This window comes from Bos indicus, chromosome 13, assembly GCF_029378745.1.
Source record: "Bos indicus isolate NIAB-ARS_2022 breed Sahiwal x Tharparkar chromosome 13, NIAB-ARS_B.indTharparkar_mat_pri_1.0, whole genome shotgun sequence".
NCBI classification, from domain to species: domain Eukaryota; kingdom Metazoa; phylum Chordata; class Mammalia; order Artiodactyla; family Bovidae; genus Bos; species Bos indicus.
The window spans coordinates 6,614,622-6,636,399 of NC_091772.1; the positions used below are offsets into that span (position 1 = coordinate 6,614,622).

At 41.3% G+C, this 21,778-nt stretch overlaps 1 protein-coding gene across 1 annotated transcript in view; it reads left to right on the forward strand.

Moving 5' to 3' along the window:
- The window catches only part of SPTLC3 (serine palmitoyltransferase long chain base subunit 3), a 150,035-nt gene extending 141,185 nt beyond the window's left edge, over positions 1-8,850 (forward strand). Inside the window, exons 11-12 of the mRNA XM_070800699.1 lie at positions 786-915; positions 6,942-8,850. Coding sequence (XP_070656800.1) covers positions 786-915; positions 6,942-7,055 — 244 coding nt within the window. The 3' untranslated portion in view covers positions 7,056-8,850. The remainder of the gene's footprint in view (positions 1-785; positions 916-6,941) is intronic.
- Positions 8,851-21,778: the final 12,928 nt, after the last annotated feature.

Consider the following 21,778-nt stretch of genomic DNA (forward strand, 5'->3'; position numbering starts at 1 on the left):
ACAGTCACGAAGTAGAGGCTTATAAGAATCTCCACACTGTATTAAGTATTGAAAGCATATAGGTTTGCATATAACAAATTGTTTCCTTATGTAATTGCATTGTGTTATGGTTTTTTTATTGGAGTATAGTTTCTTTACAATGCTGTGTTAGTTTCTGTGTACAACAACATGAATCAGTCGTATGTGTACATATATCCCCTTCCTCCTGAGCCCCACTCCCGCCCCACCCCCACCAATCCCACCCCTCTGAGTCATCACGGAGCATGGACTGGGCTCCTTGTGTAGACAGCAGCTTCTCATTAGCTGTCCATTTTACACAAGGTAATGAATATATGTCAATGCTACTCTCTCACTTCATCACACCCTCTCCTTTCCTCTGTGTCCACTAGTCCCTGCTCGAAGTCTGTGTCTCTATTCTCATCCTACAAGTGTGTTAGGGCTTTTATTCCTTAGGAACTCTACAGACAAAAAGTTTCCATATATGCAAATTTGTCCAACCAGGATCACGGTCGTGTCCATGTCCATCCGCATTTTCTGCTCAGTGTCGAAGACTGAACACACCATTGTCTAACGAACGGGCCATGTCCCACAAAATACACACACAGTTATGGGTGCCACCAAGTGACTGGCTGCCACATTTCCTGGTCAATTGTATTTGACGGAAGTTTCATTACTTCAGTTATCTTCTACTTATTTTTTAAAAACAAAGTCATTAGCCACATTCCGTTTTTTGCAGTAGAATTTTGTCATGTCTCAGTTAACCTCCTTCTTAATCTTTCCCTTAGGGCTTTTGCAAGGCATCTATTAAACAGAAAAATCGGTGTGGTGGTCGTTGGATTTCCAGCTACGCCCCTTGCAGAAGCGCGGGCTCGGTTTTGTGTTTCAGCAGCACACACCCAGGAGATGCTGGACACGGTGAGTGCCCACGGCCCAGCAGAAGCAGTGGGATGGGGCCTCGGAGTCTGAGTGCCTTCTTTTACAGAGCTTGCTTGGGTTTCCGTGGATTTCTCTTGGATGGTGTAAGGAAACAACACCAATAACCCTCACTACTTAAAAAAAATAAAGGGATGGGGGAGGGGAGTCCCCGCAACGCACAACAATGTGATCAACTCCGCAGACAGAAAAGAAAACCAACCCAGGGAAGACTTGAGTCAAGTCAGTGTTTCGGTTTCACAGCAAAGACTGACTGAGAAGCCAGACGTCTGCTCTTGGCTTCTTCTTAAATGCTGATGCTGATTTCTTGTGCTGTTTCAGCAGCAATTGCCTACACCCTGGCACTGGTCAGAGCCACTACATCCATCACAAGAAAATAGGACCCAAATAAGCCACATTTGGAAAGCCAACAGCAGACAGACCTATTGTAAAAGCTCATCCTACCTGGGGTGCAAAGGATTTCAAAACCATTTTACCATTTTACTGTCCTTAAATTTCAATCTCTGTATGAATGAATACTACCAGATCCAAGCCAGGTCAGTCAGTTTGGAATTGATGAAACTGTCTCATAAAAATCAATGCAGTTTAGCAAACGCTATCAGATGTCTGCTCTATGCAAAACTCTGGGGCAAAAAGTCTAAGAGGACGTACTATAAACAGGCACCTCATAATCATACCAGAGAGAATAAATTCACCTAGTGGAGAATGACAACCGCAGGACAGACACTCTAGATGACAATCTAGTGAAGATAACTGCAGGAGCGTGGAAGTGCAGCGAGTCATCACATGTAAGGAGCTATTTGAGCAAAATAAGAGATGATGAGGTCAAGGGCAATGGGAGCAAAAGAAATGAATCTAGGAACGGACACTATGCATGCATGGATCTGCCAAGACTTGGCAAATATTTGGATGCAGGACACATGTGGGCCAGGGAATCAAGGATAATCCAAGGTCTCTAGTCCTCTAGTGAATGAAGGACAGCAGAGCCAAGTTACTAGGAAATAAGGGTATGTGGCAAAGAATAGCAAATCATCAGAAGGACTAGGGGAATCAAATGAGCTCAGTTGTAGACAGGTAGGGATTACATGTCTATGAGCCATTGGTGGGAAAGTTCCACTATTATACATAGGATGGATAAATAGCAAGGACCTACTGTATAGCACAGGGAACTATACCCAATATTCTGGGACAAACCATAATGGAAAAGAATGTGAAAAACAATATATGTATGTATAACTGAATCACTCTGCTGTGTAGAGAAAGTTAATACAACACTGTAAACCAACTATACTTTAATAAAATTTTTAAAAAGGAAAATCCAATTCTAGAGCTTAGGATAACACACAAGACTGGAGTTGCTGTAACGTGAGGAACTAAGGGGAGATCCGGGCTTCCCAGGTGGCTCGGTTGGTAAAGAGTCTGCCTGCAATGCGGGAGACCTGGGTTTGATCCCTGGATTGGGAAGATCCCCTTGAGAAGGAAGTGGCAACCCACTCCAGTATTCTGGCCTGGAGAATTCCATGGACAGAGGAGCCTGGTGGGCTACAGTCCATGGGTCACAAAGAGTTGGACATGACTGAGTGACTTTCACTTCACTTCAAGGGGAGATCACTAAAGTCAATGGTAGAAGAAAGAATTGTCCAAATATAAGTACATGAGCCATGGGCAGACTCCAGAAGTGCCTGCATCTGTGGGTGGATACAGGAATCACAGATGAGGAGCTGGGCTCAGATGGAGCTCAGTTCATTTCAGTTCAGTCACCCAGTCCTGTTCAACTCTTTGCGACCCCATGAACCACAGCACACCAGGCCTCCCTGTCCATCACCAACTCCTGGAGTTCACCCAGACCCATGTCCATTGAGTCGGTGATGCCATCCAACCATCTCAGCCTCAGAGTCAGATGTGACTTAGTGACTCAACAACAAGAATAACAAAACACAGCAATGATTCATTAGATGACACATTAACAACTGAACTAACTCTAGGTTTTGAGATGATGGGAGAACTTTGCTGTTTCTGTTCTACATTGTCCAATTTCTCTAAAATGAGTGTATATTTCCAGTATATTAATTTTAACAAATCATTTCTTCTAAATGTAATGAATGATGGTAAGAAAGGGTCTATTCAGTCCAGTTCAGTCACTCAGTCATGTCCGACTCTTTGCGACCCCATGAATTGCAACACGCCAGGCCTTCCTGTCCATCACCAACTCCCGGAGTTCACCCAAACCCATGTCCATGGAGTCGGTGATGCCATCCAGCCATCTCATCCTCTGTTGTCCCCTTCTCCTCCTGCCCTCAATCTTTCCCAGCAGCAGGGTCTTTTCCAATGAGTCAACTCTTCGCATGAGGTGGCCATAGTACTGGAGCTTCAACATCAGTCCTTCCAATGAACACCCAGGACTGATGTCCTTTGGACTGGTTGGATCTCCTTGCAGTCCAAGGGACTCTCAAGAGTCTTCTCCAACACCACAGTTCAAAAGCATCAGTTCTTCAGCGCTCAGCTTTCTTCACAGTCCAACTCTCACATCCATACATGACCACTGGAAAAACCATAGCCTTGACTAGATGGACCTTTGTTGGCAAAGTAATGTCTCTGCTTTTGAATATGCTATCTAGGTTGGTCATAACTTTCCTTCCAAGGAGTAAGCATCTTTTAATATCATGGCTGCAATCACCATCTGCAGTGATTTTGGAGCCCAAAAAATTAAGTCTGACACTGTTTCCACTGTTTCCCCATCTATTTCCCATGAAGTGATGGGACCAGATGCCATGATCTTAGTTTTCTGAAGAAAGGGTAGATAAGATTTTCAAGAAATTTGTAAAGACAAGAAAAACTGGTTTAGAAAAAGCTTTTGAAAGTGGAGGGAGACTTGAGCATGTTTACACATCGATAGAAGAAGGGAGTTATGAGAGGACCATTGCAGGTGTGGGGAGAAGTCCACATGCTGAGAAGCAAGCTCTAGAGACAGCAGAAGGGATGAGTAACCTGGGTGGATTTGCATCTTATTTCTGACCCAAACAACATTGAGGAACTCAATGAATAGCCAGTTCAGTAGATATCAGACCCTGTGGTTGTCTTCACAAGTTAATTCCTACAGATTACCTGGTTTGGAAGAGGCATGGAACTCTCACCTAGACAAATGCCTCTAAACTTTTGAGATCATCAAATCAATACAAAATTTTGAGCAGGTTTCTTACTAGAAGAGAATATGAAAAATGACCCTTTGAAAAGTCAGGGCATTAAGGTGGTGACTGAACATAAACAACACATATTATTACATATTATTAGACAAGTCTATTCAGTGACCGCCTTTGGAACAAGACAGAAACAGGGCCACTTTACAAGCACAAAGTGACTTAACATGTACCTCTTCCTACATGAATGGTAGTCCTCAGTAAAGGACTGAGGTCAGCTTTAGTAGGAGGAGTGGTAGTGTTAGTTGCTCAGTCACGTCTGACTCTGCAACCCCATGGACAGTAGCCCACCAGGCACCTCTGTGCATCGAATTCTCCTGGCAAGAATACTGGAATGGGCAGCTATTTCCTTCTCCATGGGAGTTTCCTGACCCAAGGATCAAACCCAGGTCTCCTGCATTGCAGGCAGATTCTTCACTGTCTGTGCCACCAGAGAAGCCCAAGGTCAGCTCTAACCTTTTAATCCTCCCACCTTCCAAATAAGAAATCTACATATGACCAACACTGAGTTTCTCTCACTTCTTGGCAGCATCCTACCCAGAACTGGCCCCCTATTTTCTTAGAATCCTCTCACGCATGAATCCAAAGGTGGCAAGTAACTCTTCCCAGATGTTACGAAGATGGTTCAGGAGTGTGTATTCCCCGCGACAGCAGAAGCTGCATAAAGCCAACTTTTCTCGAGTCCTGGTGTGTTTCAGGTAGTTGATCAATGAGCCTCAACATAAATCCATTTTGAGATTATATATGCATTACCAGCATATTATGCACATTTTACAACAGACACCAAAAACAGTTAAATAGTTTGAGATACTACGTCACATCTGTCAGAATGGCTGTCATCATAAAGAACACAAGTAACAGGTGTTGGCAAGGATGTGGAAAACAGAGAACCCTCGTGCACTGTTGGTGGGAACGTAAATTGGTGCAGCTACCATGAAAAACAGTGTAGAGGTTTCTCAAAAGATAAAAATAGAACTGCCACATGACCCAGGAATTCCATTCCTGGGTATATATCTAAAAAAAAAAAGCCACTAATTTAAAAAGACACATACACTCCCAATGTTCATGGCAGCATTATTTATAATTGCCAAGATATGGAAGCAACCTAGGTGTCCATCAAGAGACAAATGGATAAAGAAAATGTAATGTGTTCACACACACACACACACACACACACACACAATGGAATACTATTCAGCCATAAAAGAGAATGGAATTTTTCCATTTGCAGCTACATGGAGGGATGTGGAGGGCATTATGAGAAGCAAAATAAGTCACACAAAGACAAATTCTGTATGCTATTGCTCATCTGTGGACTCTAAAAAATACAACAAATTAATGAATATAAGAAAAAAGAAACAGACACAGACATAGAGAACAAACCAGTGGTTGCTACTGGGGCAGGAGGGGCAATATGGGGTGGCTGAGCAGGAGGCACAAGCTACTGGGTTTAAGAGGGACTCAAGGATGTATCGTGCAACTTGGGGAATACAGCCAATATTTTGTAATAGCTGTAAACGGAAAGTACCATTTAAAACTGTATTAAAAATAAAAATATAGTTTTAAAAGATTGAGATTAATAAATAATTGAAGTCCTATGCTCCCCTCCCACGTCATCCATGAATTGTCTCCCTTCGCCCCCAAGTATGTGGGTCCTTTACTTTCAAAGCCACCGACCTGCCCCATCCCCCACCTTCAGCAAAAGCAGTAGAAACTATCCCAGATTTATGCCACTTAAAATGTAATGTCTGTTGCTTTTTCTTAGTGCTTATATTTGGTATAAAAGTTAAGAAAATGCAATGAAGTGAAAAGAAAACTTTAATCACCCATAATTGTACCAGCTAGAAATAAACTATCCATAACATCTTGATAGAGATATTAACTGATGTCAGTTTGAAAGTCTTCCTAACAGAGAACGTCCAGAAGCCCCATGAGTCATTTATTCTGATGTTAGCAACTCTTACTTTCCCTTTTTTAAAAACATTAGACTCTAATATCTTTCCATTTTCTTTTGACTGGTTGAGAAAAACAGAACCAAAATGTTAAAAAAAAAAAAAAAAAGCATGCCCAATTCTGTAGGCTTAGCAATAGACTGGAAGGAAAAATTACATTGTGTATATTCTGGACTTCAGTTGTTTCATTTGTAAAATTGTACCTTTACCTGTCTGGATTAAGAGAATTGAAATAGATGAGCTCTTGGTCCCTTAGGGTTTTAAACTCTATTATTCTATGGAGCGTAGAGCTGAGTATTTAAAAGCTGAGAGTGGGAGGGATGAGGAAGCATGGGAGAGAGAAAGGAGGATGTTCATTTCCCTACATATGGATTGAACCCGGGTCTCCTGCATTGCAGGCAGATTCTTTACTGTCTAAGCCACCAGGGAAGGAATTAGTTACCTCCAAGTTCATTGTCTTCCTGGTCAGGTTGATTTCTTGTGTCATGAGGACTTAATCGTAATCTGTGAACATTTTTCTTTTTCTCTCACAAGTTTATACTGTCATTAAATTTTAAAAATAAAGACTTCAAGGGTAAGCATGAATCAAATGCGTTTCTTCCTCTCTTCACATCCCCACAATATCTTAAACACGTGTAATGTGGAGTTAGACTGTTAAAGAATATGAAGTAAAATGCATTCGCCTCTAACATTCCTCTCGGGCTGGTTTATGAACCTCAGCTTAGTGACTTGGATCTTTTTCCTTTTCTTTAAAAAGCAAATAAGCTGGCAAAAGAAGAGTGTGGTTTTCTGTGAGACCTCAGAGGGCAAGGGCACTTGGGAGTTTAAATAAAACTAATGGAAGGCAATCTCTTTGCAGGTTTTGGAAGCCCTGGATGAGATGGGTGACCTCCTGAATCTGAAATACTCCCGGAACAGGAAGTCAGCACGCCCGGAACTCTATGATGAGATGAGCTTTGAACTTGAGGACTGAGTTTCCTGGACCTGAACGGACCCTAAAGACTTGGCCAGGAAGACCTCCTTCTTTGTCTCAAAAGGAATATAAACAGATTTCTCCTCCTTTCTAAGGACAGTTTTGGTTTCCAAAACAATTTCATTGAACCAAGGGAGAAACAATCGTTGTTGTGTTTTTAATGTCTCTATAGAGACATTAACGTTCTCCTCCCCCAAGCATCCTGCCACAAACACACACATACCACACACACATTTCTTAGAATATTTGTAATGGCAAAGAGCCTGCGTTTTAGCTGCTACTGTGCAGCCTCTTCGGTCCAGGCCCTTTTAGGAATTCCAGCCAAATGAGAGGGTTTTGATTTTTACTTCAGTAGATCTCACTACGTGTTTGCTAATTTTCTCTGCAGAGCGGGGCAAGGGAGGTGGGCAGTAGCTGGGCTCCTTCTTACCCATGAAAGAACCAGCTAGAACTCATCCGTGTCATGGGAAGTTCCAGGTGGGAGGGTAAAGAAATGTTGCCTCTACCACTTGTCACATTTGGACTTTTTCAAGGACAAGTGTCAGAAGCCATATCGAGTGTTTGAAGGGAGAGCGCAGACCTGGCCAGCAAGACCAAAGACGTCTTTACAGGAAACTTTCCTTTTCCTGTTCCTTGTTTCCTACAGTTTTATAGCTGAGCTTTTGAGGTTTGGAAAATTCAAGACTTGTGTTTCATCAGGAAGAGGGAAGAAAGCAAGCAAGCCAACTGTAGGCCTAGACTAAACTGATAAAGGTGTGACGGTGTGAGCGTCCTTGTTGCCTTGTGGACTGAATGTTTCGCATCGCTTTTACTACACTGAGAAACGAGCTGTCCTTTTCCTACTGAGTGTGGAGTCCTTTAGAGCTGACTCCTAAGACTACACTTGAGAACGGATCGGTTAAAAAGTGACATTTAAAAGTAAATGCTATTCAGCTTTTCAATTCTGACCCCTCCATTCAGACCTATTAAACAGTACTGTCCTCTGGCATAAGCACTCCACTTTGGTGCTAAGTGGGCTTTACTTGAGTTGCCTCTGTCTCTCTGTCTCTATACATCTGCCTGTCTGTCTGTCTCTCCCTCTCTAAATGTGAACACACACTTCTCTGCAAAAGTAGCCCTTTGCTAATTGAATCTAGTGGGTATGGAAAAAAAGCCAGTAGAAAACCTTATCTTTAACAAGCCCCCAGATGGTGCCCAGATTGGGAAACTCTTAAAAAGCAGTGGTGACCTTTTACCAAAGCTTCTGTAATAGTTCAAATGAGTTACAGAACATTCCACTCCATCAAATGACACTCTAAACAAATCACTTCAAAAGAGGTTTGACTTCACGTGACACAGACGGACGCGGCTCTCATGCTGCGTGCTGGAGCAGAAACCCACCCACGCCCCCCGTGTTCTGGGGGCCCGGATGCTCACAGCTTTTTAAAGGATAAAGGCGATCAGTGTGGAAAGCGTTTTATGGAGGAAACTATTACCCTAATAGGTACATCAGCTAAAAACTGGATCCCATGATAAAGTTCCCCCTGAATTTTTGTAAGGAGTCCTATAAGCAGAAGGGGACAGGAAGTGGGTCCTGAAAATGCAGTTGCTCCATCCAATGGCTGATTTTGATAACTCAATTCCAACAGAGACTAAATTTCAACTCAGTGAACCAGTGCAGCATTCCTTGTGCAAAGAAAATATATACTGTATACATATGCCAAGAAAAGGAAGGCGCAGAGGTCTTTTCTCTTGAAAATGTATGTTTAAATGAAGTTGATCTTAGTTAATTGTCCAAAATGAATCTTCATCAAGATGCCAGAGTGCTGAGTCATTGATTACATTCTCCAACATGAGATCAAGAACCTAGCTCTGTCAGACCGTCTGTGCTGAATATGAACTTATGAGAACAACTGTAATCCAAATGGAATGTTTCCTGAGCACATTAGAGGGGTTCAGGTCCCAGAGGGTTAATGATATAAGGATATATGTCTTATAGAGTGAGACTGGTTAAGAGGGTACTTGTGAGAATTTTTCATTTTTATAAGAAAAAATCTACTGCTAAGTCAATTCAATAGGTATTATTGGGCCTTTATAGCTATACCAGAGCCAAAAATGTCCCTTTGGTTGGCTCTGTTTGGAAAGATAATTTCCTAAAAGAACTGTAATGGCTTACACCCCCAACCCTCCCAACTGTGAAGAATGCGTGTGCGCATGCACACACATACAAGCACATTTGCCCCTTTCTTTACAGAGCAAGAGTTTAAAGACTCAGAGATGAGAATCTGGCTGACTAATAAATAGATGAAAGATGCTATTTCTAAAAATGACCTTCAGGGAAGCAGAAGAGGAAGGATCCAGACTGATATTTGTAAGGAGGGTGTATTTGCATAATAGCAAAATGGCATAGACACCTTCCAAATCTTACTGAATGCAGTATCCTGTTGTTGACTATCTTGCCTTTTAGCAGGCTTTGGTTTGACAGAGACTATGGGCTTCAGAATGTACTAGTAAGCTTATTAAAATAAAGATCCCTGGGCCCCAAACCAGACTTCCACTGAATCAAAATAGCTCCAGTGCCCAGGAATCTTGCTTTTCAGCCTGTCTTCCCAAGGGGATTGTCAACCAGGTCATAATTTGAGAACCAGGGCTTCCCTGGTGGCTCAGCTGATAAAGAATCCACCTGCAATGTGGGAGACCTGGGTTCAATCCCTGGGTTGGGAAGATCCCCTGGAGAAGAGAAAGGCTACCCACTCCAGTATTCTGGCCAGGAGAATTCCATTGACTATATAGTCCATGGGGTCACAAAGAGTTGGACACGACTGAGCGACTTTCACTTTCATTGGGACTGGTAACTCTAGTAACTTTCCCAGGAACTTTGTTCTGATTCTCTGTTGGTGATTAAGAGTGTTTATATTGTTAAAGTAAATTAATTATTCTAAACTTTTCACCCCAATGCAACATTTTGTTCCCATTTCAAGGTACCTTCTCTTCCCCCAAAAATGAACCCAGTGTTGAAGAATAACCTGCCATTCATTTGAACAGAAGTATCTCTTCTCTAGCTCTCCTTCATCTCCTTTGTGTCATTTCTTACAAGATGTTCCTTTTTCTTTTCATGACTTTGTTCCACCAATTGTGGTATCTTGTTTCCTTTTTTTCTTCCCACCCCCTGAAAAAAATCTTCGACTTCTGATTATTTATTTATTCCAACAGTAGCTCTCAAGCCAGGTGAAAGTCTTAATAGTGTCCAAACATGCAATGCTCCTCGGTGTTTGTCTTCAGAGATAACAAATATTATAAATGAGTTACTCTGACCGAGGAAACCTTGGCTCTCTTAAATATAGGATTTGATTTATGGCAACAATAACAATTGTAATTTGAACTTATCATACTTCCTTGGCAGTTTTTTCCCAGTTTCACTAAGAACAATATATTCGAAGTCTTTTTTCTCAGGATGCTATATGGAGCTGTATAATATTTAAGAAATTAAAAGGAGACTGTATTTTAAATGTTTCTAGGTATTTATCGTGGGACATTGTCTTAGGGTGTTGTGGTGTGGTGTTTTGTATGTGTGTATGTATGTGTGTGTTTCACTGAAACATTTGAGGTGACCAACTTCATTATATTCTCCCTGTGATACATTAATTTCTTTAATAAACCAATCACCCAAATTGGCAATATAAAAATGAGTTGATGTTTTTGTGTTGACTTAGTTTGGGTGACCCACTCTAGTGTTCTTGCCTGGAGAATCCCAGGGACAGAGGAGCCTAGTAGGCTGCCATCTATGGGGTCACAGAGTCGGACACGACTGAAGCGACTTAGCAGCAGCAGCCCTAAAAAAAAAAAAGACTAAGATTTGCTTTTAAGAATTTCATTGAGAAAAAATGGCCCAGGGTGGCGAGCCATGACTTGCACTATGTCACCAGAACCAATGGTGCCCATCTCTTCCCAACTCTGTTTTCAGTGACATCACCTTTATAGCTGGAAATTGGCCTTGTTGGGAGTATTTACATCACAGAAACTGGCAAACACTACAGATTGGTGGTCTGGAGAGCTGGCTGTTAAATGTTGATCAGGCACACCACTGAGACTGCATACAGTGTTACAATATCTAGGTTGGAGGGAGGGAACAGGCTTGGAAACAGAAGTTGCAGTGTGATGTCATCATAACAAAGGCTTCAGTAAGCCCCAGAGAAGCTATACAACTGAGATGGGCATTTAGAAGTAGCTCAAAAGAAGGCGAGGGTGCCAGGTCTGTCCCCCTACCTACTAGTTAAAGGATGCAGGCTACCAGGGCATCCCTGGGGGAGAGTGGTAACTTAGACAAGACAATTCCTTTCAGTCAAGGGAAATTCTTGGGGAAGGACTCAGCTTTGAGCTGATAGCCATCCATCCACTTAAAACTTTTACTTCTAAAATGCATAATTAAATACTACTGAGTCTCTGAAGAGAAAAATAAATATTGTATATATTTTTAATTTATGTATGTAGTTTATTTTGTTATACATACCTATATATAATAAATATGTTTATTTTTAAAAACTATATTTATTTATGTTATTCTCTTTAATGACTATTACAAAGAAATTAATGAATACAGTTTAACATTACTTTAAAGATGTTGACTTCCTGGATTGTTTGAAAAATTTAGTCAATAAAAAGATGACCTTAAAGTTGAAAAAAATTTTATTTCTAATTTACACACTTTAAAATTTTTCATAATGGAAAAATCTAAACATACAATAAAACAGAACAGTATAACAAACCCACACATGCCTATCACCAAGCTCCAAACATTATCAATTCATGGCCATCCATTTTCATCTGGTGCCCCCTCCCACCAGATTACTTGAAGGCAACCTCCAGGAATCTTACGACGTCATCAGTATGTATTTCACTGAGTCTCTGTAAAGGGTAGCTATATCTTAATTTGTTGTTTCAACCTCATTAAAAGATAAGTCTTCAGGATAAAAAGAAAAAAGGCACCAAAATGAGTTAAATGTTCTCTGTCTCACATCCTGCACGAGAATTCTCTGGAGTAAGAGTAGAATTATTTTTGAAGCAGATATGTGGTGCCTTGAAAGATAATAAATCAATCACTTGGGGACATTTCTCACGCACCAGACACTGTATACAGAGCTGTGACATCGGGACTCCCCTGGGGGTCCAGGGCTTAACATTCTGTGTTCCCAGGGCAGGGGGAACAGGCTTGATCCCTCGTCAGGGAGTGAAGATCCTACCTGCCACCCAGTCCAGGCAATAGACGGAAAACATTCCCACTAACCAACAGTATATCATCCTTAAAAAAATAGCAAAGAGCTCTGACATACATTATCTCCTAGGACTCTCTTGGAGATGAGTAGTGGACTCACAACCACAGTATTGAAGATGTCAGGGAAGTATCAGGGCCTAAAGAGGGCTTTCAAGACTCCGACAGGGTGTTGCTTTTTTCTGCCCTCCTCCTTCTTGAGTCAAGTTTCTTAAAAAGTTATTTCAGCTAAACTTGATATATTAGCAGAGGTAATTCAAGCAGGAATACGTGAACCAGCTTACGTACTTGAAAAAAAGGCGATGCCTGGGACAGGGTTGAAGGTAGAAATTGTTACTCTCATTCTCATTCTACTCCTTGGTCCAGATGATAGGCTCACATCCACTGTCTGCAACTCAACTGCCCTGAAAGGTTATCACCGATACAAATCAATGAAACATCCATCATGAGAAGGTAGGAGCAGAAGAAAGAGGGTATGTTGTGTTTTTTCCCCACCATGGCATGAAACAGTGCTCCCTTTCATTCAGTCCAGATGCTGATTTTTATATCAAAAATATTGATTGAAGGAGCTAGCGATTTTGGCTCCCACCCAAGTTTATTCAGGATCTTTCTTAATTAGGTTGGGTATACTGCCCATGGCCAGGGTAGAGTGTGGCTCCAATCACCGCACGCTCTCCACTTCATCATTGGCTGAGGAATAAGGCAAGGAAATTGCCGCTTCTTTGTTTCTCCAATTCCATGAGTTTTTTTTTTTTTTTTTCCTCTGGATTTGAAGCATGCATGGAACAAACGTGGAAGAATGACTGAAAGAAGTGTAATGGCTTCACTGAGATGAGCTCAAGCTAGCCTGCTTGACTTGGGATCCCCAGCATGAATAAGGCCCTGTGTGTGAAAAATGAAGGGGCAGCCATGTGAGATCATGGAAAAAGATCTTGACATCTTTCAAATGAAAAATGTTCACCAGGTTGATGCAGCCAATCGGACTATGAGTTGGTTTTTTTTTTTTTTTTTTGAAGGGAAAAATAATCTCTTTAACCAACAATACATGATTTCCTTATAATTTGTCTACTTTGCACATGATTGTAGTTCTCATACAACTATTTTAATAATGTTCATATCAATTTCGTATACTTTATACCACTCTTTTAAAAACACTCCTGCATGCATAAATATCAATAAATCATGGTCAATAATTATAGACATCTATGATGAAAAGTGGTTTTCAATATGCATAAAACAGTGTGTTGATCTTAAAAAATACAACCCAGATTCCCAAAAATATTTTCAACTAAATATCTAAGAGTTTTTAACTAAAAAAAAAAAGACAAAAAACAAAACAAAACAAAAAACCCCTAGGCAAAACCTCAAAGTATATATTTGTAAGATTTTTTATTAATGGGACAACTCGTTAAGTTGGATCAACTAAGTAGGATGAACCAAATGTCAAAGATTGTCCACATAGATACTTCTATGACTCCTATAGGTGTTACAGATACATTACATGGAAAATTAAAATACTATATTAAAGTGGGTCTATTTCTACTATAATGAACATTAACTCACTGAAAAATTGTATGTTTTACAGGAAATTTCATGTACTATTTCAATCAGTCAGTCAGCTCAGTCCCTCAGATGTGTCCAACTCTTTGCAACCCCCTGGACTGAAGCACGCCAGGCTTCCCTGTCCATCACCAACTCCCGGAGTTTACTCAAACTCATGTCCATTGGGTCGGTGATGCCATCCAACCATCTCATTCTCTGTCGGCCCCTTCTGCTCCTGCCTTCAATCTTTCCCAGCATCAGAGTCTTCTCCAAAGAGTCAGTTCTTCGCATAAGGTGGCCAAAGTAATTGGAGTTTCAGATTCAGCATCAGTCCTTCCAATGAATATTCAGGACTGATTTCCTTTAGGACTGACTGGTTTGATCGCCTAGCAGTTCAAGGGACTCAAGAGTCTTATCCAACACCACAGTACAAAAGCATCAATTCTTTGGTGCTCAGCTTTCTTTATAGTTCATACATGACTACTGGAAAAACCATAGCCTTGACTAGATGGACATTTATTGGCAAAGTAATGTCTCTACTTTTAAATATTCTGTCTAGGTTGGTCATAGCTTTCTTCCAAGGAGAAAGCATCTTTTAATATCATGGCTGCAGTCACCATCTGCAGTGATTTTGGAGCCCAAGAAAATAAAGTCTCTCATTGTTTCCATTGTTTCCCCATCTATTTGCCATGAAGTGATGGGACCAGATGCCATGATCTTCGTTTTTGGAATGTTGAGTTTTAAGCCAACTTTTTCACTTTCTTTTTCACTTTCATCAGGAGGCTCTTGGCTTTCTGTCATAAGGGTGGTGTCATCTGCATATCTGAGGTTATTTATATTTCTCCCGGCAATCTTCATCCAGCCCAGCATTTCACATGACATACTCTGCATATAAGTTAAGTAAGCAGAGTGACAATATACAGCCTTGATGTACATCTTTCCCAATTTGGAACCACTCAACGTCCAGTTCCAACTGTTCCTTCTTGACCTGATACAGATTTCTCAAGAGACAGGTAAGGTGGTCTGGTATTCTCATCTCTTTAAGAATTTCCCACAGTTTGTTGTGATCCACACAGTCAAAGGCTTTAGTATAGTCAATGAAGCAGAAGTAGATGTTTTTCCAGAATTCTCTTGCTTTTTCTGTGATCCAACGGATGTTAGCAATTTTGGTTCCTCTGCCTTTTTAAATCCAGCTTGAACATCTGGAAGTTCTTGGTTCACGTACTATTGAAGCCTAGCTTGGAGAATTTTGCGCATTACCTTGCTAACGTGTGGGATGAGTGCAATTGTGGGATAGTTTGAACATTCTTTGGCATTGCCTTTCTTTGGGGTTGGAATGAAAACTGACCTTTCCCAATCCTGTGGCCATTGCTGAGTTTCCCAGATTTCCTGGCATATTGAGTGCAGCACTTTAACAGCTCAGCTGGAATTCCATCATCTCCACTAGCTTTGTTCATAATGAGGCTTCCTAAGGCCTACTTGACTTCACACTCCAGGATGTCTGGCTCTAGGTGGGTGACCATACCATGTGGTTATCTGGGTCTTTTTTTGTATAGTTCTTTTTTTGTATAGTTCTTCTCCGTATTCTTGCCACCCCTTCTTAATATCCTTTGCTTCTGTTAAGTCCATACCTTTTCTGTCCTTTATTGTGCCCATCTTTGCATGAAATATTCCCTTGGTAACTCTAATTTTCTTGAAGAGATCTGTAGTCTTTCCCATTTTAATGTTTTCCTCTATTTCTTTGCACTGATCACTGAGGAAGGCTTTCTTATCTCTCCTTGTTGTTCTTTGGAACTCTGCATTCAGATAGATGTATCTTTCCTTGTCTCCTTTGCCTTTTGCATATACTACTTAATAATAGCCAAATAGAAAAGAAACATGCCAGCTATTTAAACTATTAATATGTTCCTTGATTGTGAATCTAGATGGAAGATCAGGGATTACCAGATATTTGAAGAAAACCAATAACACCAAAATGAATAGCAAAGATGAAAAAGGAAAAAAAAAAAATTCACCAATAACAACAGACAATCATAGAATAGGGAACTTTTAAAATATTCTAATTATTGCTCTTATGGGTCAAGTTGATTGTGCAAAGATATCACATTTCCAAAACAAAAAGAGGTTGATATGAAAAGGAACCAGAGTTCATAAAATTAAAAATCGTATTTAAATGTTTGGTGAAAACAAATTAATAGAGCAAATTAAAAAAGCAACTTTAAAATTTAAATCTCTCTCAGAATATAAATCCAAGGACAAAAGAAATGGAAAACATGAGAGAAAATTTTAAAGATAAAGGAGCAGAAGAACCAATATCTATCTAACAAAATGTTAAGAAAGAAAGAATAAGGAAAACTTAAGGCAGGGGGAAAAAAAGAACATTAAAGAAATAATATAGAACTATTTCCCTGAGGCTGAACCAAAACAGATGGTAGGAAAGGCCCAATAAGTACTGAGTTGATGAATAAAAATAGATTTTCACTTAAAAGCATCTTTGTGAAACTTGGCCACAACAAGGATAAAGAAAACTAAAAATTTTTCAAATTAAAAAAAATAACAATCTCACCTACAAAAGTAAAAGTAACAGATTTTACTTCTGAATATTACAAATGTGTCCTCCAGAAAGTTTGTTCCAATTTTCGTACGCATCAAGTAGTCTATAAAAATATTCATTTCCACCTTCTGGGTCAATGCTGAATATTACCATTTCTATAATCTTTGTCAACCTGATGGAGAAGAAAATGGGTTCTTACTAATGTCTGACTTCCATTTACTAGTGACACTTCTTTCTCATGTATGCGTGACTGTTTGTATTGGTCTCTTATGCGTTTTTGGTTTGTATCCCCTGCTGCTTTTTCTTCAAGGATGTCTCATTAGCATTTCCTGATGCTGGAGGAGAATGAAGAAATGACTTCGATTTCAGAGGGAAATAGTTTTGAGTCTAAAATCCTATATCCAGTAAAATACGTCTAACCAAGGTAGGGGGAAATAGGGACTTTTTTAATTTTTTTTTTTTTTTTAATGTAGGCCATTGTTAAAGTCTATTGAATTTGTTACAATATTGCTTCTGCTGTTTATGGTTTTGGGGCCATCAGGCATATGGGATCTTAGCCCCCCGACCAAGAATCGAATCCACACCCCCTGCACTGGAAGGTGGAGTCTTAACCACTGGATCTTCAGGGAAGTCCCAAAATAGGGAGTCTTTAACATAAAAAGTTTACAAAGTTTACTTGCTCAGTACCTTTTCTTTACAAAATTTCTTATCTAATAGTCCCATAAACACATCCAAGCAAAAGAAAGACAGGGTATCTACAAAAGAACAGAATTAACCCAGGAGTATAACAATAAGCAATGGCACCCCACTCCAGGACTCTTGCCTGGAAAATCCCATGGACCGAGGAGCCTGGTAGGCTGCAATCCATGGGGTCGCTAAGAGTCGGACACAACTGAGCGACTTCACTTTCACTTTTCACTTTCATGCATTGGAGAAGGAAATGGCAACCCACTCCAGTGTTCTTGTCTGGAGAATCCCAGGGGCGGGGGAGCCTGGTGGGCTGCTGTCTATGGGGTCACACAGAGTTGGACACGACTGAAGTGACTTAGAATAGCATAGCATAATAATAATAAATCAAAATAATAATTTATTAGTTAAAGTAGATTAAAATTTGTAAGAAAGGTGATGGGCTGGTTTTTTTCTGGTAGAGAAGTCAAAATCCATGTCTCTAGGTGGCAAGCTCCTCCTCATGTTTCCAGGACACAGCTACCCATCGCGGCTCCACGAAGGCCTAGGACCTTGTCATGTCGTGTGTGGTTGAGGCTGCAGATGTCAGCCCGTGGGAAAGGAAAGCTGAGCATAGAAGAGGCCCAACTCCTAGCACCATCTGATAGTCGACTTAACCTTGACCCTTTGGACGTCTTCCAAGGAGGATGACAGGCCCTGCTTCCACAATCCCAAAAAGAGCATCCAGAGACCAATAAGAAGTAGAATTGTGTGGTCACTCACCTAGAGGCAGACATCCTGGAATGTGAAGTCAAGAGGGCCTTAGGAAGCATTACTATGAACAAAGCTAGTGAAGCTGATGGAATTCCAGCTGTGCTATTTCAAATCCTAAAAGATGATGCTGTAAAAGTGCTGCACTCGTTATGCCAGCAAATTTGGAAAACTCAGCAGTGGCCACTGGACTGGAAAAGGTCAGTTTTCATTCCAATCCCAAAGAAGGACAATGCCAAAGAATGCTCAAACTACCACACAATTGCACTCATTTCACATGCTAGCAAGGTAATGCTCAAAATCCTTCAAGCTAGGCTTCAAAAGTGAGAAGTGAACTGAGAACTTCCAGGTGTTTAAACTGGATTTAGAAAAAGCAGAGGAGCCAGAGAGCAAATTGCCAACATCTGTTGGATCATAGTAAAATAAGGGAATGCCAGAAAAATATCTACTTCTGTTCACTGACTATGCTAAAGCTTTTGCCGTCAAAGGTCCATCTAGTCAAAGCTATGGTTTTTCCAGTAGTCATGGAAAAACCATGTGGATGTGAGATTTGGACTATAAAGAAAGATGAGCACTGAAGAATTTATGCTTGTGAACTGTGGTGTTGGAGAAGACTCTTGAGAGTCCCATGGACTGCAAGGAGATCCAACCAGTCCATCCTAAAGGAAATTAGTCCTGAATATTCATTGGAAGGACTGATGCTGAAAGTGAAACTCAAACTTTGGCCACCTGATGTGAAGAACCAACTCATTGAAAAAGACCCTGATGCTGGGAAAGATTGAAGGCAGGAGGAGAAGCAGATGACAGAGGATGAGATGATTGGGTGACATCGCCGAGTTGATGGACATGAATTTGAGCAAGCTCTGGGAGTTGGTGATGGACAAGGAAGCCTGGAGTGCTACCTTCCATAGAGTTGCAGAGTCGAACATGACTGAGCAACTGAATTGAAAGCCTTTGATTGTGTGGATCACAACAAACTGTGGAAAATTCTTAAAGAGATGGGAATACCAGACCATCTTACCTGCCTCCTGTGAAACCTGCATGCAAGGTCAAGAAGCAACAGTTACAACCGGATATGGAACAATGGACTGGTTCAAAATTGGGAAAGGAATACGTCAAGGCTGTATATTGTCACCCTGCTTATTTAACTTATATGCAGAGTTAACTTATATCCATGCCCGGGCTGGATGAAGCACAAGCTGGAATCAAGATTGCTGGGAGAAATATCAATAACCTCAGATATGCAGATGACACCACCTTAATGGCAGAAAGCCAAGAGGAACTAAAGAGTCTTTTGATGAAGGTGGAAGAGAAAAGTGAAAAAGTTGGCTTAAAACTCAACATTCAAAAAACTAACATGACAGCCACTCCCATCACTTCATGGCACATAGATGGGGAAACAATGGAAACAGCGACAAACTTTATTTTCTTGTGCTCCAAAATCACTATGGAAAGTGACTGCAGGCATGAAATTAAAAGAGGTTTGTTACTTGGAAGAAAAGCTATGACAAACCTAGACAGCATATTCAAAAGAGCCATCACTTTGCTGACAAAGGTCTGTATAGTCAAAGCTATGGTTTTTCCAGCAGTGATGTGAGAGTCAAACCATAAAGAAGGCTGAGCACTGAACTGTGCTGTTGGAGAAGACTCTTGAGAGTCCCTTGCACTGCAAGGAGATCAAACCTGTCAATTCCAAAGAAAATCAACCCTGAAAATTAGTTGAAAAGACTGATGCTAAAGCTGAAACTCCAATACTTTGACCATCTGATTCAAAGAGCTGACTCATTGGTAAAGATCCTGATGCTGGGAAAGAATGAGGGCAGGAAGAGAAGGAAGCGAGAGGATGAGATGGTTGGATGGTAGCATCAGTTCAATGGACATGAGTCTGAGCAAACTCCAGGAGATAGTGATGGACAGGGAGGCCTGGCGTGCTACAGTCCATGGAGTCACAGAGACTTGGACACGACTGAGCGAGTGAACCAGAACAACACCCTGATTTCTCAGTCCCTAGAGATCCAGCCCTCCTCCCCCAGTACTGCTCTAATACCCACCCTATTTACTCCTGACTGATACATGATACCTTGTAAGCTCCATCCATAGGCTGGTCCTAGAGCCCAGAGTCAGGTCCCCACAGCTAGCTGGTGAGCAGGTCAGCCTGTCCCTTATCCCATGTCTCATTCTCTTTTCATTCATTTCAGTCCTCAGAACCAACATGTGCAACACTCTCAGCTAAGGCATCTTTGGAAAGGGTGAGCTGAGCCCTGCTGGAGGAGGGGGCACTGCAGTGGTGGGTGTCCATCCACATGCAGCTCTCCAGCAGTGGGAACACTGTCCCGGCCACCAGAACTCTGAGCGTGCTAAGTCTGGCCCATATGCTCCTCAGGATATGAAAGGAGAGGTGGTAGTTTTCTCGCCTCTATGATCTTCACTCTGCCTCTCAAATTGTCACACCTCACTTTGGGACCCTCCTGTGTTTCATTAGTGATGGGGAAAGCCAGCCAACTGGGGATTAGGATAGGTTTGTTTGGGGCTGGTTCTTTTAAAATTCCACTTTCACAGGGGAATAGCCCGGGGTCAACTCTTCAGTGAAATGCTGGAAACAAGAAAATATGGTGCACTTTATGGCTTGTTTATCCATCTGCATCTTCCCTGGTGCATGTTCCTGGGGTCTCTCCCCCTCCTAGGTTATGACCTTTCAGGATTTTGCAGATTGTTCAAAGCTACTCTTCAGTGACAGTTTAAGGACAACAAGAGGTAGCCACTAAAAATAACAGTGTGCACAGCAATTCATCCCTGCCCCATCCCTGAGCAGTGTCTTCCTCCATGTTGACCTTTCAGCTTTAAATGTGAATATAAGTGAGCCATGTGAAAATAGCATCTGTATGCAGTAGGGCCTCCCCTTGCAGAAGTAAGAATGAGGTAACGTGCTTTTAGAAAACTCCTATTCAGCAGAACTCCAGGAGCATTCTTGTCTAGTTCTTTTAAATGTGTATTTCCAACGTTAATGATGAGACAGATGTTCTATTAAAAGGGGAAAGTACTAGAAACAAGAATCTAACAGCAAGCTTCATACTTTGAAACTTGCTGTTTCTGCCCCTGGAAAAAATGTAAAGATGCTTAAAAGGAGAGACACATGAGTTGAACATAGATTTAGTTAACCAAAGAGATAAGAAATTATTTTGAAGCTGTCCCGTGTTCACTATCGTGCCCTTGAATTATTCTGATATTCCAATGCGGACAAACGTTAGTCCTGATCTAAGTCACCAGGCACACTGATCACTTCCTGCTTTAAGCACCTGCCTCCTTCTGTCTAAGGGTTTTCTGTGCGTTCAGGATCCCCCAACCACACAAAGCAAGAGTTGACGCCCCAAGAGCAGCCCTCCTCAGTGGGTGATGAGAGTCAGCAGATGAGCACCTTGATTCCTTTCCCATCTGGAGGCATCATTTGAAGGCAAGTTCTGCAGTCTCTCAGAGTGCCCTCAACAGGCTAGAGCTCCAGCTGCTCACTGTGGTAACCTGCTCATCAGTGAACATTTTATTGGCTGTCTTCTTGACTACATCTCCCTTCCCCATGCTCTCATCTCCCAAATAAACTCCAACTGTTCAAATACTTGTCCCTGAGTCTGCCATCAGGTGAACCCAAGCAAGATACATCTTCCCTTTGGCCCACAAACATCTAAGTTTGAGGTCTGTGATCTTACTGAAGTCGCAAGAACTTGTCCTGTCTAGCATGACGTTATTATAACCTTCTCCAAGAAACCAAAAATTGACATTTCCAGAGGACCGTCTTGCCACAGATGTTACCAATTACACAGAAAGTGCCCAGGCTAGGTCAGGTGGATCTCAGCTCACTCACAGAGAGAGGAATGAAAAATAAATGCCAGGGAGGGAAAGAGGAATCCTTCAAAAAATGTCTCCAAACATTTTCCACCACAAATACCT